Source organism: Thunnus thynnus, chromosome 12 (genome assembly GCF_963924715.1).
Source record: "Thunnus thynnus chromosome 12, fThuThy2.1, whole genome shotgun sequence".
Lineage (NCBI taxonomy): Eukaryota > Metazoa > Chordata > Actinopteri > Scombriformes > Scombridae > Thunnus > Thunnus thynnus.
In genome coordinates this window covers 13,256,390-13,272,778 of record NC_089528.1, presented here as the reverse complement: position 1 = coordinate 13,272,778, position 16,389 = coordinate 13,256,390, and the positions used below count along the sequence as shown (strand labels likewise).

General features: G+C 42.1%; 1 protein-coding gene across 2 annotated transcripts in view; it reads right to left on the bottom strand.

The window, feature by feature from the left end:
* LOC137194060 (protein unc-13 homolog A-like) overlaps positions 1 to 16,386 on the bottom strand; it is a 34,080-nt gene extending 17,694 nt beyond the window's left edge. The window contains exons 1-12 of one of the 2 annotated variants that reach the window (XM_067605588.1): positions 15,553 to 16,386; positions 11,175 to 11,204; positions 10,841 to 10,940; positions 9,430 to 9,547; positions 9,106 to 9,229; positions 8,362 to 8,432; positions 8,185 to 8,239; positions 7,716 to 7,745; positions 5,870 to 6,083; positions 3,548 to 4,648; positions 3,307 to 3,409; positions 738 to 781 (exon numbers count right to left, since the gene is read on the bottom strand). In XM_067605588.1, the coding sequence (XP_067461689.1) occupies positions 738 to 781; positions 3,307 to 3,409; positions 3,548 to 4,648; positions 5,870 to 6,083; positions 7,716 to 7,745; positions 8,185 to 8,239; positions 8,362 to 8,432; positions 9,106 to 9,229; positions 9,430 to 9,547; positions 10,841 to 10,940; positions 11,175 to 11,204; positions 15,553 to 15,574 (2,012 nt within the window). In that variant the 5' untranslated portion in view covers positions 15,575 to 16,386. Of the gene's footprint in view, positions 1 to 737; positions 782 to 1,200; positions 1,268 to 3,306; positions 3,410 to 3,547; positions 4,649 to 5,869; positions 6,084 to 7,715; positions 7,746 to 8,184; positions 8,240 to 8,361; positions 8,433 to 9,105; positions 9,230 to 9,429; positions 9,548 to 10,840; positions 10,941 to 11,174; positions 11,205 to 15,552 lie in introns of those variants that run through there. The other variant, XM_067605587.1, reaches the window with a different exon arrangement.
* Positions 16,387 to 16,389: the final 3 nt, after the last annotated feature.

Below are 16,389 nucleotides of genomic sequence, written 5' to 3'. Positions count from 1 at the left end.
TGTACAAGCATACAGAAATTTTGGAGAGAAGTGTAAGATGATCACATTTTCAGTACTGACAGCTAAGATTAACGGTGCAAAAAATAAACATAATGCACGACTAAGTGGAATAGTGTTGTATACTGCAGAAAGTTTATCTTTAACGTTTGGATTTCTAAAGATTCATACACTTCAATAAAAAGATGTGATAAAAAAATTCTTACTTTGAGTTAATGTTATGTTACTAAGAGGTAAGTGTAATTCCCTCAATCATTGTTTCTATTGCCACTCCACCTGTTCTCAAGGACTTTACTTGAGAGTTTAATTACACAGGCTGCCTCGTCTCAAATAGTAGGAATGACACTCCATACACCTGGGTATAATTGCTAGGTTTCTATTTGGCTAACTTAGCACTTCTTCAGTATGCAGCCTCAGTTCTACTCTCAGGTCTGCCTCATCTATAAATGACCTGCCAGCTAAGTCAGGGCAGCCCACCGCCGCTCAATACTCACTGGCCAAATGCCATAAGCTGAATGAGCCTGTGGATCAGAATAAATAGGATGGAGGATTCCCGGACTAAAGAAGGGCATTTTCAATCTGAAGCAGCACTGGTGGTTTCCATGATGATCTGAGATATTTTAATTGCGTTTAAATTCAAGAGTTTTCGCTGATTATAGCTTCACTAATACACTGTGTAATTTATTGTGTTTCATGTAAGAGAAATTTAATTTGTTGAGCAACAGACAGTGGCCACTCACCCTCCTTTACCAAACCACAGTGAGTTGGAGTTCTCTCCCCGAGCCTAATAGAGAGAAAAATGGATGTCAGATGAGAAAACAAACAATTTAATGTTTGACCCTGCAGTCTTCTCTAGTCTTAATTCTGTATATGATAAGGATACATCACTGGACTGAGAGTTATCTGAGAAAAAAAATATTATTCAATAAATGTTACCCTTATTGATGTCACTAAAAACACAAAAACTGTTATGCAACTATGCATAAGAAGGTTTGTGAATCCAAATATGTATTTGGAGGATCAGAAACAGTGTGGCTTATAATCAGAATGGATGACAGCTCCTTAAAGATATAGATAAGATCAAATTGTTGAGAAGATGAATGAATGGTGTGACGGTGCCTGTTTACAAGATATCTGTTGCGTGTATTATCATTGGCCAACATTTCCTTCTTTCTCTCGAGCAACCAATCAGTTTGTACCTACCTGTCAGCATGCTCCAATGATGGCCGAGCAAAGTGCATGTGAGTGTCACTATGGCAATGACATGAAACTGGAAAGAAAACAAAGCGGGTCGGCACAAACAAACAAACAAAAAAAAGGACAAAGGAAGGGAAGCCAAGTGTACATGTACAAAAAAAAGGCAACGTGACATACATCAACATAAACAATGAAGCAAGTGATTAATTTTCTGCACAACTGAATTCAAAGGCAATGAATAGCAACATAATATGTGGATAAAATATGCAAGTGAAAACTGATCAAGCAAAACTAAATGTGCACAATTAAATCAAGCAGTAAGTGTATGGGGCTGGAATAGTGACAGTTAAATTTTGGCATCGTAAATAACATTTGGCATTGAAAACAAAACCGGAACTGAAAAAGGAAACATTGGCATTGAAATGCTTGTATTGGAAAAAGTTGTATTGGCACTGAAATAAGTATTAGCACTGAAAAAAGTTTCACTGAAAAATAAAACACGGGCATTAAAAAAATTACAATCTTATTATCTTATTTAATTTTCATATTTTTGGCTGGACTGGCCTCGTACCAGCTCTATAACCCTGAATGTCTGTTGTCACTGACACACTGAGTCACTGACTGACTGAGTGATGGAGTTATACCATTGGTCAGCCGGCCAAGTGTTTGAGTTTCTCCACTGGTCATTGCTCTTTCAGAATGAATCGGCGCAAACAGTTTCAATTACGTACACAGGGAGCGTTTACAGCGGAGCCCCTGATCGGATATAAGTTTTAAAAACACACATTTACCAACCGAATCGTCTCACACGGAGGCTCCGACACTGACAGGACCCCCAACCTGCAGCTACAAAGAGATGGATCCATTTTATCAGCCTGCACGGCAGCTAGCAGCTAGTTAGCATGGCTAGCATTGTTAGCATAGCCTTACCATGCTGTGTGTAGCCAATAGAATGTATAAAATTAAGGTGTAGCCGCAATCTCTCCTGTTTAACAGCACTGTGCTGGGCAGTTGACAGGTGTATTTATGGTGTTTATGTGTTCTGAAAGACGTCAGCGTGGATATAAAGTCACACCGCTGACGGACTATTAGCCCAGCCTGCTAATCCTATATAAACATATGGATGAGAGCATATGTTTACAGACCACAGATAGAAACAGATGAAAGCAGGGCAAGTTAACAGATATTTAAAATAGTTATAATTAAAATTAAAAAAAGTTTTCTTTCAAATCAAACATCCCAAGATATGAGTGGAAAGCAATGTTCTTGCAACTGCATTTATAACCTTTTTTTTTTACCCAAATGTTTATAGACACTAACACTGAATATCCCTGTAACAAATTGGCCACAATTTCGCACATTGACATAAACGGTCCAGCCATATACTAGGTTTTGACCTAGTCTTGTTTGCATTATGATGTCTGAAGAGGAAATCTGAAGATTGACATTGAAAAACACATCATAATGCAAAAAACATAAAAATAAAATAAGATAATAAGATTGTAAGATTGTAATTTTTTAATGCCTGTGTTTTGTATTTCAGTGTAACTTTTTTCAGTGCCAATACAACTTTTTCCAATATAAGTGTTTCGATGCCAATGTTTCCTTTTTCAGTTCAGTTATTGTTTTCAATGCCAAATGTTATTTTTGATGCCAAAATTTAACTGTCACTGTTCTAGCCCCATATAGGTCAGGCAGTCATACAGTCATGTGGTGTTGCACCAAAATAAAATAAAAAGCTTGCTGTCTGTCAAGCCATTGGTATTTTCATTTTAGGATAACCACAAGGTATCAATTATAGAATATGAAACACATTACTGCTTTCTGGTGTAGCTTAAAACACTATCAAAATAGAACTCAGGAAGATACTGTATGTACCCTGTCTTTGCACATAAATAATGCACAACACATACATATTTCAAAGACTTGGTAGACAGTTTTAGAGTCTCTTGAACTTACATATATCTTTTTAAATTGCAGTTATGGCATTGAGGGTGGAGCTGAATCAGTCCTTCAACTCTGGAACTTGGACTGGATTATTGTGGAGAACTGGACTGGAATTTGGACCAAGGGTGGGGTTTAAACCATACTTGGATATACTTGTGCACTTACCTCCCGAAGCTGTTCCAAGACCTTGTTGTAGAGTCTTAGCCAGTTCTCTTTGGCCCTGACTGCTGGATCCACTGGCTCTTTGGGCTCCTCTTTGACTGCAGGACTAAAATAAAAAACATTTTTGGCACAAATAAAAAGCTGACACATTTCTTAGATTTGTGGTGGACATGTTTCTCTTCTAGTCTATTTTTGTTGCTGATTTAGTTTATTGATCTGATTCCCTTTCAACCTTCACTCCTACCTCTCAGGAGGCATCTCTATTTCCTCTATTGGCGTCGGCGGTCTGCTCTCTTCAATGTGTTCCTCCTCCTCCTCCATGGGGAACTTTTCTTCTGGCTGGGCAGGGGGTGTCCTGGGCTCCTTCTCCAACATGTTTTCCTCCTCTAGCCAAGGCTCTTCTTCCAGCTGGAGGGCCTGGTCCTGAGGGGCAGCTGACTGTGTGGTGGCAGGACCATTTGATTGGGACTGAGGCTGTGCAGACGATGGGGTCTGTTGGGAGGAAGGGCCCATGGCAGTGGAGGGGGGCTGGGAGGCTGAGGCAGCCATGGTGGCTGGGTGGGATGGTGGGACAGCGTTGGCTGCAGCAGAATGGTGTTGTTGAGATGTAGCTGAGGCTGGGGGGTGAGACTGGGCAGGCTGGCCGGTGGGAACAGAAGACAGGAAAGTAGAAGCCAAGCCTGTGACTGCAGCTGTTAGAGGTTTGGCCATTGAGAAGAAGGAAGTGGCAGACGGGGCAGCCTGTGGTGGAGGCTGTGTTTGGGGCTGGGGCTGCTTAGGTGGTTGGACTGTTTGTTGACCAGAGGGAGGCTGTGCTGCAGGGGCCATGCCAGGAGGATGAGCCTGGTTGGACGTTTGGCTAGAGGGTTGAGTGGGGGGCTGCTGTTGGTGTAAGGAGGACTGTTTCTCTAGTGGAGGTCTGGAGCTGGGAACATCAAGAGTTGGAGGGGCAGTTGATGTCGGGGTGGGAGTGAATGGAGGCTCCATGTCTTCACTGAGTGTACCATCCAGATTGTACAAATCTTCATCGTCATACATCATCTCGTCATCCTCATAGAGGCCCTCCTCTTCTCCCTCATACAGTCCTCCGTCATCCTCCTCGTACAGGGCTGCCTCCTCACCTCCGTCTTTGCTGTAGCCGCCCTCATCGCTGTACGCCCCCTGAGTCTCATCAGGGTCCCAGTCGGGAGAGCCCTTACTGTAGCTAACCGATGAGTGGCAAGAGTGGTAGGAGTCGTTTTCATCATAAGGGTCCCTCTCTCCGTACTCACCACCATAGTCCTCCTCACTCAGCTGACTACTGCATCGACTCAACTCTGCAGATGATGCATAGCTCCCTGTGGGACTAAAAAGCAGAAGAGAAGAGAAGAGACTGATTATAAAAGCACTAAAGAGGGATACAGTTTTGTAATGAAGATAGAGACACTTTCATTAAGGTTATTTTTACCTATACACTAATAAACAAGTACACATGTGTAAAATAAATAGTTTACCCTCCCTTTGTGGACCATAATCTCAAAAATGCTCACAGAGCACTTAGAGTATGGCCTGTACACGTTGTACTCTACTTGACAGCCCTACTAAAAACCTTTTCTACATGTCTTAGCGTGCTGCTGATGGCTAATCGATGAAAAGCACTGGGGATACAAGAATACCAGACAAGCAGCGAGAAATAGAGCAGAACAGAAAGGTGAGCGGGCTCCAGAAAGCTGACAAAAGAAAAAGAACAAGCATCCAGAAATGCAACAAACAGGGAAAAAGTATTTATACTCCTTGACGAATGGGGCTATTAAAAACAGAATAGAGGCACAGAAAGGAAGGAGAATGGATGGGGGAGAGGGAGATAGTGAAGACAGGAAAGAAAGGAGGAGATGAAGAAGAATGGGCGGGCTGGTGGAGAGGTTGCCCTGTCCAATACACTCACACAAGCAGCTAATCTTATGTGCAGTATTGAACATTAGATTGCAAGTTGAATAATTCATAAAGCAAGAGGTAGAGGGCTGCGTGGTTTCATTCCCAGTCTATGCGAAATATGTCAATTAACACTGAGAAATGTAACAGTATTGTAAACAACTTTGAAAGATAAATAGCATTTGGTCAGCACGATCTGTTGAAGGCTCGCATATGCACATACTGCATGGCAAAATATATTCATTCAATAATGGATGAGCTAAACCTCAGCATAAACGCCAGCAAAAATTCTGTCTTTAACTTCTTCCTTAAACTAATTCTGTTTCACTTCAAGTCATCATCACTCTTACATACAGTGTTAGATGATCAATGGATTAGTCCATCAACATAAAAAATAACTGAAATAATCATCAATTTTGATAATAAACTTATCATTTAAGTTGTTTAAATTAAAACAAAAATACCAAACATTTATTGATTCCAGCTTCTCAAATGTGAGAATTTTTATTCTGTATTATATAACTGAATGAGTTTTGGACAGTTTGTTCGACAAATTTCTGAACATTTATAGATATATAAACAGGTATATACAGATAAATCGCTAATGAGCATAATAATTACTTACAGCTCTAATAATACTAACGCAAGCACACACCTGACAGTCCTCTGATGGTTGTAGTCGAGGTCGTGGCTGTTGGTCGAGCGTGGGTAAGAGAAGCTTCTGGAGTTGCGGTGCTGGTGGCTGATGGGATACTGGTGGACAGAGGCGTTGGGCTGGGATGTGCTGTAGTATGGAGGGGGGATGCTGTTACTGGTTTCACTGCGATAGTCGCTGTCCCTGTCATCCACGGCGCTGTCTGGGTCCTCATCTACACAGAGGGATATGCACACATTCTTGTTATGTCCATCAACTGAGAGTACAGCAATAAAAGACAGGGGAACGTTTGGGATTTTTAGGAAATAAAAGAGAAGAGAACATGAAAGTGATGATTCCAATCGACCATATCTCGTAGCACAGAGATAAGGAGCACTCATCAGTACTGAACCAATCTTTTAGTAATATGGTAATTACAGATAATATAAATGAGTTGGCAGCGTGCTACTGCTTTCAGACCCATATAGGTCATTCAGAGTACATCCATACATGAAACACACGATGAAGATCATCAGTGGCTTGGTTCTCATTTCCATCGTAACTGAGCATAAATCCACTCCTGCTAAGGAGAGGCTTTATTTTTCTGTGCTGTCCATACATAAGAGATTAACATCCCACAGGGAAGTGATGAGAGACTTTAACAGTGCTGAATCAGTCAAAAGTGAAACCAGCTTCTATTAATCATTCATCATTATCCATCATCTTCTCTCGCACTCTGACGATGGTGGCCGCTGCATCACTTACACCTTCATCTTCATCTGTCTGGGCGTGTAAACACTAATTAAAGGCATCGAACTTTGTTTCTCACTTCAACCGTGTCCCCACATGTCCCTCTCTCTCACTCACTTCACCGGCTCTGCATCTATCATTACCCCCCTGCTCTTTCCTATTTCCTCTGAGTGAACAGAGATGAGATGAATTGCTGCAGCAATGTGGGTGAGTCTGACAGACTTATATAAGACCATCTGCTAATCACAGCAAGAGAGAAAATTTTATATATTTAGACGGGGGAAAGAAATAGATGAGCAAATGAGATAGAAAGATGGACATATGGGACCTTTTTGCATATTTACATATATCCAATGAATGTATGCATGTACTATCAGTATCTATGTGCAGCACATACAGTACAATCCACAAGTATTTTTATAGCTATATTGAATACTGGATTATCCAAATTACTCCAGAGTCCTCATTGGAACTACTTTCTCCCAAAGAAACAGTTCCCTTGAAAACTGTTGATAGTGAAGTCTGTTCATTATATTATTATGTTGCTGTTAAATTTTCTAAAAGTCATTTCTCAATGCTGTGACCCCCTTAAACAAACTTCCATTCAACTTCATTGTAGCTGGTAGCTGAAGAGATCTAAAACATGCTATCTCAAAACGTGGGCAAATGAAGCCGTCCCTGTGGCTTAGGGGTTAAGAAGCCGACCATGATCCACAACAACCTGACTGGAGTTGAGCTGGGGACCTTTGTTGCATCTCTCTCTTCCTCATTTCCTGTCATTTCTCTATTGTCCTTAAAAAAAGGCATAAAAAATCCCTAAAAATACTTTGAGAAAAATGGGCACATAAAACCAAAACTATCTCTATGGTATGGTGAGTGAGATTAGAATTGCACATATTTCCTTCAAATTATGAACAGCGCAGAAGGACAATGAAAGGGCTAGAATTTCTTCACTGTTCACTCAATATATATGTAAACGCCCTCAAATTAAAGCTACAAGTAAGATCTCTCTCATACTCATAGTTTCATTTCAAATCCAATCTGCTTGACTGCAAAAGAAAAACTCTCCAAATACTGTTAGACTGCACTGTATCTACAACATGTACTGTGCACTTACTTTGTTGGTCTCCCCATAGGCTCCAATTACCTGCAATGAAATAGGAGGGTTTTAGAATCGATTATGAATTAGACTGGCATCCAAACATAAACATGCATTCATGCCATTAACGCCTCAAAGTTCCCAGATGGAACTGGTGCATGGAAAGAAAGCATAGAGGGAGTGCTGAGCCTCCAAGTCTTTCCACCTGCCCCAGACAGCTGGCTCAGCAGACTGGGCCGATAGTCGAAACACAGCAGCATCCTGGAGGAGTTTGCCTCCGAACATCTGATGATACCACTATCGATCCCTTACAGTGCAGTGATCCAGGCCCTTTCCCCTCTAACACAAAACAACCCATGTGTGGTTACACACATAATGCACACGCTGAGCTAAAGCAATCTAATTACATCTCAGCAGCTAAATGGATAATTCTCTTGTTCAGCACAAACAAATGACTGGTTTGTACAAACAGCGATCGGTCACTTACAACACTGGGTTCCAGGTACACGAAGGGGACGTTCCTGTTCCTCTTGGTATGAGTACTAGAGGAAGACAAATAAAAAATCATGGTATAACATAGTTATTCTCCCAATTAATCATGTTGGCATGTTCCTAAAATGTAAGGATACGCTGGGGCATTAAATCAAACAGGGTGACAGCTTACATCTTGGTCCCTCATGGCGTTGAGTTGCTCTAGTTTTTTGGCCCAGTATCGTGCCTCATCCTCAGGGATATCTGAAAACAACAAGCCAGACAAGCTCAGGCGACAAAAACAACTCTGATGCAGCTCCACCTGTGTCATTTACACTTAATTCTTAAAATATTTACCCCTGAAACTTTCTGCTTAAACATAGCTTTGTCCTGTTATAAACTCCACCCTTGTGACAACAAACTAACATAAATGAAACCATTTGAGAGTATTATTTGACCCAAATCTGACAGAGTGAACTCCAGATACTTTGGCCTGACCAGAACACAGTGACATTGAAAATTCACTAAGAGCCCTAAAGCCAATCCTCTATAAATAGGCCAGCTCCACAAACTGAGGAGTCAGGTGTACAGTATCGACTGGAGGAAGGGGAAACAGTATGAAAATGACACCTAATCAATGTTAAGAGGAACACAGCTTGATCACTGAGAAAGAAAGGACACAAACACTCCTTTCCCTGCCTTGCAAACATATCACTGAAAAGTGGGTTGGGTTAATTAATCAGTCAAAGATTACTGGTGTTCATATATCATTGTTTGCTGTGAAAACATACAGACATCATTTATTCAAGTCACATTTTCCTTCCCTGGAGGGTTGATGATTTCCTATAGTTTCTCATTTTCTTCTACCTATTGGCGGTTTCTGATTGTGATGTGAATATTGATTTTTCTTGTAAAAATGATGGACCTATGCTCTCACCGAGAGGCAGCTCAAAGCGCGTGTCGAGCAGCACCAGGTGGAGTGTGGGATCTTTGGTGCCACAGATCTCATTATCAGCCATGATGACCTGGGAGTCCAGTGTGAGCCACTCGCCCGGACCCTCCTACATACAGAAAGAAGAAATGAAGCTGACATGCAGAGAGAACAAATGCAGCTGACACGCAAACAACTGCAGGACAGACAGATGAGCATGACAAAAACAGGCTCATCCAGCAACAACTGCAAGTCCCCTAAGTACCACAGAGTACAGACTGTTCAACTGCAGTATTTCTCAAGAGGTGGTGGTGGTGGTTAGTGGCAAACCTCATTTGACTGTCGGATGTTATGGAGGGGAATCCACACGGTGCCCACCATGGTGTCCCAGATTAACCCTTTGTTCCACACCTCTACTGTCAGACCCAGGTCTAAGCGGTTAATTTCACTAGACAGACAGGAAAAGAGAGATAGGAAACTTCAAAATCAAGAAAAAAAGCAACTGACTTACTAATAAAGACATTTAAGATAAAGGCTAAACACACACACAAGCTGCACAGTAATTACTTGTGGGCTTCACTGTGACAAATATAAGACACGTCTCTGTGGGAGAAAGCCTAAGAGAATTTAACATAAAGCATTTACAAGACAGCAGGAGGCAGGACAGAAAGAGAAAGAGAGTGAGGAGGATGAATGAGGGGAGGGAGGAGAAGATTGTGATGAAGGCAGTGGAGGAGGCGATTGTATCGCATGCCTGGAGGGAGAAAGTGGGAACTTTAATTAAGAAATAGGAGGACTGGATTTCCCGTCTCAGTGGTGACTCCTTTTAAGAAAAGTGCCTGTTTGATTCATTGCCGTGACTGAGGGGGCACAGTCATTTAAAGGCAGTTTGAAGGAGGGGATGAGGCTCTCTCTGCAGCCCAAACATTACATAACACAGCTTCACTGATGCAACCCCAGTACAATGCTCAACGCCTCCGAACATCATACTAATGCACAGGACTCTGCAGCCATCCCGCCTGCTGCATCCCACATGCTAAATGATTCTCACCATTTATCACCCTTATGCTGCCACACTGTCAATACACATGCTGGATCGCTCTGCATGCCAAATACTCAGTGTTGTATAACGTTCTTGTGATTGAAGCAAGCTATCATTTCAATATTTATCGAAACACGAGCTCAAACAAACTAATTTAAAAGGCTGCTAATGACGCCTTGAGAGCTGCAATAGGAGGAGAGAGAGGGAAGAGGGAATATGGGGTGTAATATGAGGTTGAAATGGGGAGAGAATGAGGAGGAGGAGGGGGGGTTGAGCAGATGAAGATCAAGGAGCAGTGTTTAGAGGAAGCGACAGAGGAGAGGGAAGAGGGGTTGGGTAAGAGCCAAGGTTGAGAACGAGGCTGAGAGGGGCAGAAGTGCTGAGGGAGAGGAGATGAAAAAGAGGATGAGGCAGTTGTTGGAGGCGGACGTGCGGATGCGGAGAGGAAGAGCTATGTGAAACAATACAGGGATAAAGGGCACTTGGGATGGAGGAGTGAAAAGGAAGGGATGGAGAAAGGTTGATAGGAAGCAAGAGATAAAAAACAAAAACAAACACAAAAGCACTCAAGCAGCTGAAGTGGAGAGTGAGATGAGGGGATGAAAAGAGAGAACAGAGGAGCAGGCGAAACAGCAAGGGAGAGGGAGTTACAGCAAGAGAAGAAGAGAGAGTTTTGTCAGAAGATGATGAAGGACTCACAACATGAAGTCTTGCTCCCAGCTGGGCAAGTTGCCCCTGACAGCGATGGTTGTGCTCTTCACATTTTGTACCTTAAGAGTCACATAAGTGTTGAACTTCTCTGTTAAGGAAAGAAGGATGAAAACATTAGGAAACACCTGCATTAGAAAATAACAATATGTTATATTCTACATAGTAACTGACTACTCATCCCTTTAATTTCCACTGATGGCTTCAGCCAGTAATGTGTCCACAGTCTGCAACCAGCTTGTGCTTAAAGATTTATAACACATAACAGCGAGTCTCTCCCTCTGTTTGATCTACCTCTTTCTATTTTCAGGATCCCAGGTCTTACCTTGGGGTCCATCCAGCTTGGCTTTCTTCACTGTGGAAACACAGAGAGGGACAAAGTCACACACAGGAACGCCATCTGTTTTCACTTCTGAATGTTCCTGCATCCTCTGTTCTGGCTTTTACACAGAGAGAACCGGCTATGAGAGGATGCTCGTGATACATTAAAACCCAATCTGTTAATCTTAATGAAATACATGAAACTCGTGGGGATTCAATACTATGTAGAGTTATTATTATTAGCCTATACATTTTAGACACATTTTCCAATCACAGCTGAGTGCCAGAAGGTATACAGTACATATTTACACGCTACATGTCTGTCGACTCAAGGAACTGAAAATTGCAACGATGCAGATTTGGGCTAAGTGCTCTACCTTCTTTGCCATAAGGTCCAGACATGTTGGCACCAATTATGGTGGCAAAACATAGCACTGAAAAAACATGGGCAGCTGTCCCGCTGTGCTTCATCAGTGTGGGATACAAGGGCAGAAACACAAGATACAGTATACCCACATGCAAATACCACAGATTAAACAGATGAACAAAATATTTTATTTTAATATCTTTTTATTACCAAAATAGTTTTATTAAAAGGAACTATAGTTGTAGCAGATGTAGATGTGGTATAATGGCAAGTATAAAAACATTTAATTATCCTTTTTTTTTTATTAAACACATCGAAATTTGAGAGTCAAAACATATCTGTTAACTCTGGAAAAGTCTTTTTTTTCTACACGCATTCAAACGAAAAATTTCCACCTTCATCAAACACGATGTGTCGGTGGATTTTTCAGTGTGCAGTTAAAACCAGGCTCTCTCGCTGCAGCACCTTTTCTACCGGCTTTGACGTAACTCACACATACATTTTTAATACTCTACTACCCGCTGCTCTCCACCGCGCACGAACATGCTAGACAACATCCCCACACCACACTGCAGGTGTATACACATCATGCACACAAACATAAAAAAAATGATATGTATTAATAAAATGCAAAGGCCATCTAAATGTGTTATATAACCAAACCTGTACCTTTATCACCTCTTGGAAAACGTGATGTGAACGCCAATTCACTTATCTCATAATAATACTCTCACTGACCATCCATGCCACAACCAATCGCCATAGTAACCACCACAAAATGAAAAGTAAAATTGCCCTGAGTCAGCAAGACACTTTTTTTGTTTCTATTTCTCATTCTTTGACTTCATCTTTCTTTCATGCAACACACACAAACTAAAGCTGCAGCTTAAGTGCCATTCTGTTACATCAGCAGGCACACTCACACACACACACTCACTCACTCACTCACACACACACACTCACACTCAGCTGCAGTGACTCACTCACATGCACCTGCAGTAATGATAAAAAATATTAATCTCCTCTTCCATTCATACCTCAGAAACTTTAACTCAACACCTACTAATGTGTAGGTAGGTGCTTACATGTGTGTGTGTTTGCATCTTTACTTGAAATTCTGCTCTGGTATCGGCTCGACATTATTTTGATGTCAAGTTTTCAAAACAGCTGTAGCTGAAAGCCTTTCCCCTGCTGTAGCCTAAATGTGAACAGAAAATGAAATAGCTCAATATAATGTCGGGAAGACAAGAATGAAACCAAGCTACAGTATGTTTTCAGCAGTCCTTTACATTGTTTAGACAGACCACATTAACGCCTGGTTCTTGCTGTATTTTAGTGTCAAGACTGAAACAGCCGTGGAAATATATCAGTACATGAGGAGGATCAATGAAAAAGGAATTGGATTTTCGTCGGTGGAAAGCTGAAGCTTAATAATAGCACACAATCATAAATCTCTCTGACACGGTGAGCTACGGTGAGAAATGTCCACAAGCGCCCACAAACAATATTTTGTCACAATTGCATGTATCTGAGCAGACAAGATGACCTGCAACACATACTGTACATGTAAGTGCTTATGAAACATAAACAACGTGCCTGTGAAGGGCTGTAACTTTGGATCAATTGGCTGAAATGTAGGTTATGGCTGAGTAGCCTGGATTCAGAAAAACGAGGTCAACGCTATAGCTATATATCACCATTAAATGACTTAAAGGATCTAACAAATCAAATTGTGTGTGTGGGTTTTTTTTTATTAATCAGAGGATGCAGAGCACAATCAAACCCAATCGTATATTTTCTGCAACCCCATGTTTTTGAGCAGAGACTTCACTCAGGAAGTACCTCTGACACAGCAGACACTGACTTATGGGAAGTGAGCGGATTGCCAAGAAAACCGACTCAACTGGGAATCAAGCAAACCCTTCAACTTGAACTGTCAGGGAATGTAAAATAGGAGGCGGGTGCGCTGAGTTTAGCCATGAGCCGATGACAAAATGAGGGCTGACATGATTCAGAGAGACACTGCCTTATTCCTAAGGACCATATATACACGCAGATCTGCTGTAGTCTTTGCAACTGCTGACAGAGACATTACGCTCCCTGATTTAATGTCCAAATCAAGACGAGGAGAAAACTGGATTCGAAAGTACGTTGGATATCTCCAGGAAAAGAAGCCAAGTTCTTCAGAGTTAATCTGCATCTGTGTCTGAATTCTGCTTTGTCGGCAGATGCTCTAAAGAAATGCAGCCTATTCATGAGGCACAAGCACTGTGGAGGCCAGAAATAGCTCCAGTCAGGTAAGCATGAATGATGTAACAGGAACAGAAAGGAGGCTCTCTGCCAAGTCTCGTAGTCTACGACACTGACAGCCGCAGCCACTGTTTATGAATGAATAACACTCTGGGTCTTAATGACACTTGGGACTGACTCAGAGCAGGGACAGTCAGTGGGTGGACCTGGCGGGACGGGATGAGGTGGGGTAGCATCGATAATGGGCCTGACGTATAAAAGGTGACTTTGAAACCCCCTTAACTTTCCTTTTGTCCGCATATTGCCGTTATTCCGTCTACAACAAATGTCCAGAGTACAGACACACCACAGTCATAAGTGACTGATCAGATTTAGAGCAGATTGAATTTGAAATGATTCTGCAGCATTTTTGTTAATCGATGAAATAATTTAAGCCAATTTTTAAGCAGAAACACCGAAATTCCCTTGTTCCAGCTTCTCCAGTGAGAAAATTTGCTGTTTTTTTGGACTGATATGATCAAAAACTGAATATCTTTGGGTTTTAGACTGTTGATTGGACAAAGCAAGTCATTTCAAGATGTCATCTTGGGCTTAAGGCATATGCGATGAGCATGTTTCACCATTTTCTGACATTTTATAAAGCAAACATCAATTGATTCATTGAGAAAATAATAAAAAATTATAGTCCTAGTTAGTTGCAGCTCATATCAGATTCCTATTTGACAATTTTGGGTTTAGTACTTACATCATAAACATACTTTTACAAGTCCTCCTTTGCTTAATCGGTCTAATATTCCTGTCCATGTCACTGTCTCATATGTTTGAGAAAGTGTCTGTCCAAGAAAGGCTCAAAATATTTAGCCTAAAAATAAACGCTTGAGGACCACAAAATCAATATTAGTGGGGTCCTTGGGTCATAATCATCTGATTACTGCGCCCTGGATGTGAAGCTGGAAGTGATGCTGCTTTATGAGTAATAACAGCAGATGCTTATTCATCGCACTGAGAGGCAACAGTGTCAGCATCAGGTGTTTTTCAGGGAGTCGGGTAAAAGGAGGTGACGCATCGCTTCAGGGAAAACGTTGAGGAGTGACGCGCACCTCCAGCCGGCTACGAGTATTCCCTCACGACTACAGCAGAGCGGCAAAGCGGAGGCGGCGGCTGTGCGGCAGCGGCAGGGGCTTTTCCTCGTCGTCCACCTCATCTGGCTGCCCACGCATGAATGAACAGAGTGGATGAGACACACACACACGTACACATACACACACATTCACACACACACATACATACAGCAGCCGCAACAGTACCAGCTAAGGGAGGAAACAGCGGTTGTCCTCCTCCATGTACACATTTATAGAAACTCCACCGCCTGTGACTGTTTGCTGGTACCAACGGTCACGACAGGGCTAGCCTACAACCTTCCCTGTTATCTTCTTTTTTTTTGCTGTCACGTTAAAAAAAACAACATACATGACATCTTTATTTTGGGTCAAACATTAATTAAACAAACATGTCATAAAGCCACAGTGTTGTTAAAAAAAAGTATCCTTGTGTAAAAACGTGTTATGTGTCCGTTAAATCGAGCGGAGCCGCGGTGTGATTTAATGACTATTCAGCACAAACCCTCCGCTGCTCGGGCTACGGAGTTTTCTACGGAGCTGATAGCCCGCAGGGTCTGTCAGACAACTGCTGCGGTTAAACCGTGAGCAAGTGATACTTCTAGTAATATCAAACACAAAAGGCTTTCATTAATTTCCTCTCTTACCTCCCACACATAGCAGGGACATCTCTGATAGCGGTGTGAGCGTCCCCGGCTGTCCTCTACTGAGCGCCCGCCTGGATGCTCCGTGATTTGTTTGGTCCGTTTGTCTCTTGGTTACTAAAAAAAAAAACTCACACCGTTACCTTTAACGGTAACGGAAACACATCAGCATTATCTCAAAAGCGCTCGTCTCTCGCTCTCCGGAGCTGTTGCTCTTTTGGCAGGACAACACACACACACAGGAGTGGATTCCTCGCCCCCCCTTTTCTTCCTCCTCTGCATTGCCTCAGCTCTCCTCCGCTGCTCCTCCTGCGCGCACAGCCATCTTGTTTCAGCAGCAGCAGCAGCAGCACCCGCCGCGCCGCGCCGCGCCGCCCTGACGTCACGGTTGATGAGTAGCAGGAGGAGAGGTGAACGGAGGAGAGGGAGACGGGATGGGGCTGATTAATATCGTCCTGGCCGCTGTAATGCACTCAATGAACAATATGACGACGAGGAATTTCATTCATCGTTTCCAGTTACAAAGCATTTTAGATTTTTTTTTCTTCAAGATTAGTTTATATGCAAGACTTGATTAGGCTGACAACCAGGTAAAGTGGGCACCTGTCCAGGGCCCCTAAAAAGGTTCCCTGTGTTTTTCTTTTTTGGTAATTTGATGACTTTTACTTTGAGAAATTGAACCATTAACTGGCTCCTGCATTACTGGCCATTTCTTGTAAAAGGGTTTTGTGTCAAACAGCCTCATTATTTTAGTTTACATAGTGCTCACATGGCGCATTATCCTAAATTGCCTACAGTTTACGAAAAAGAAAGAAAAAAATGTATTTCATCTATACCACC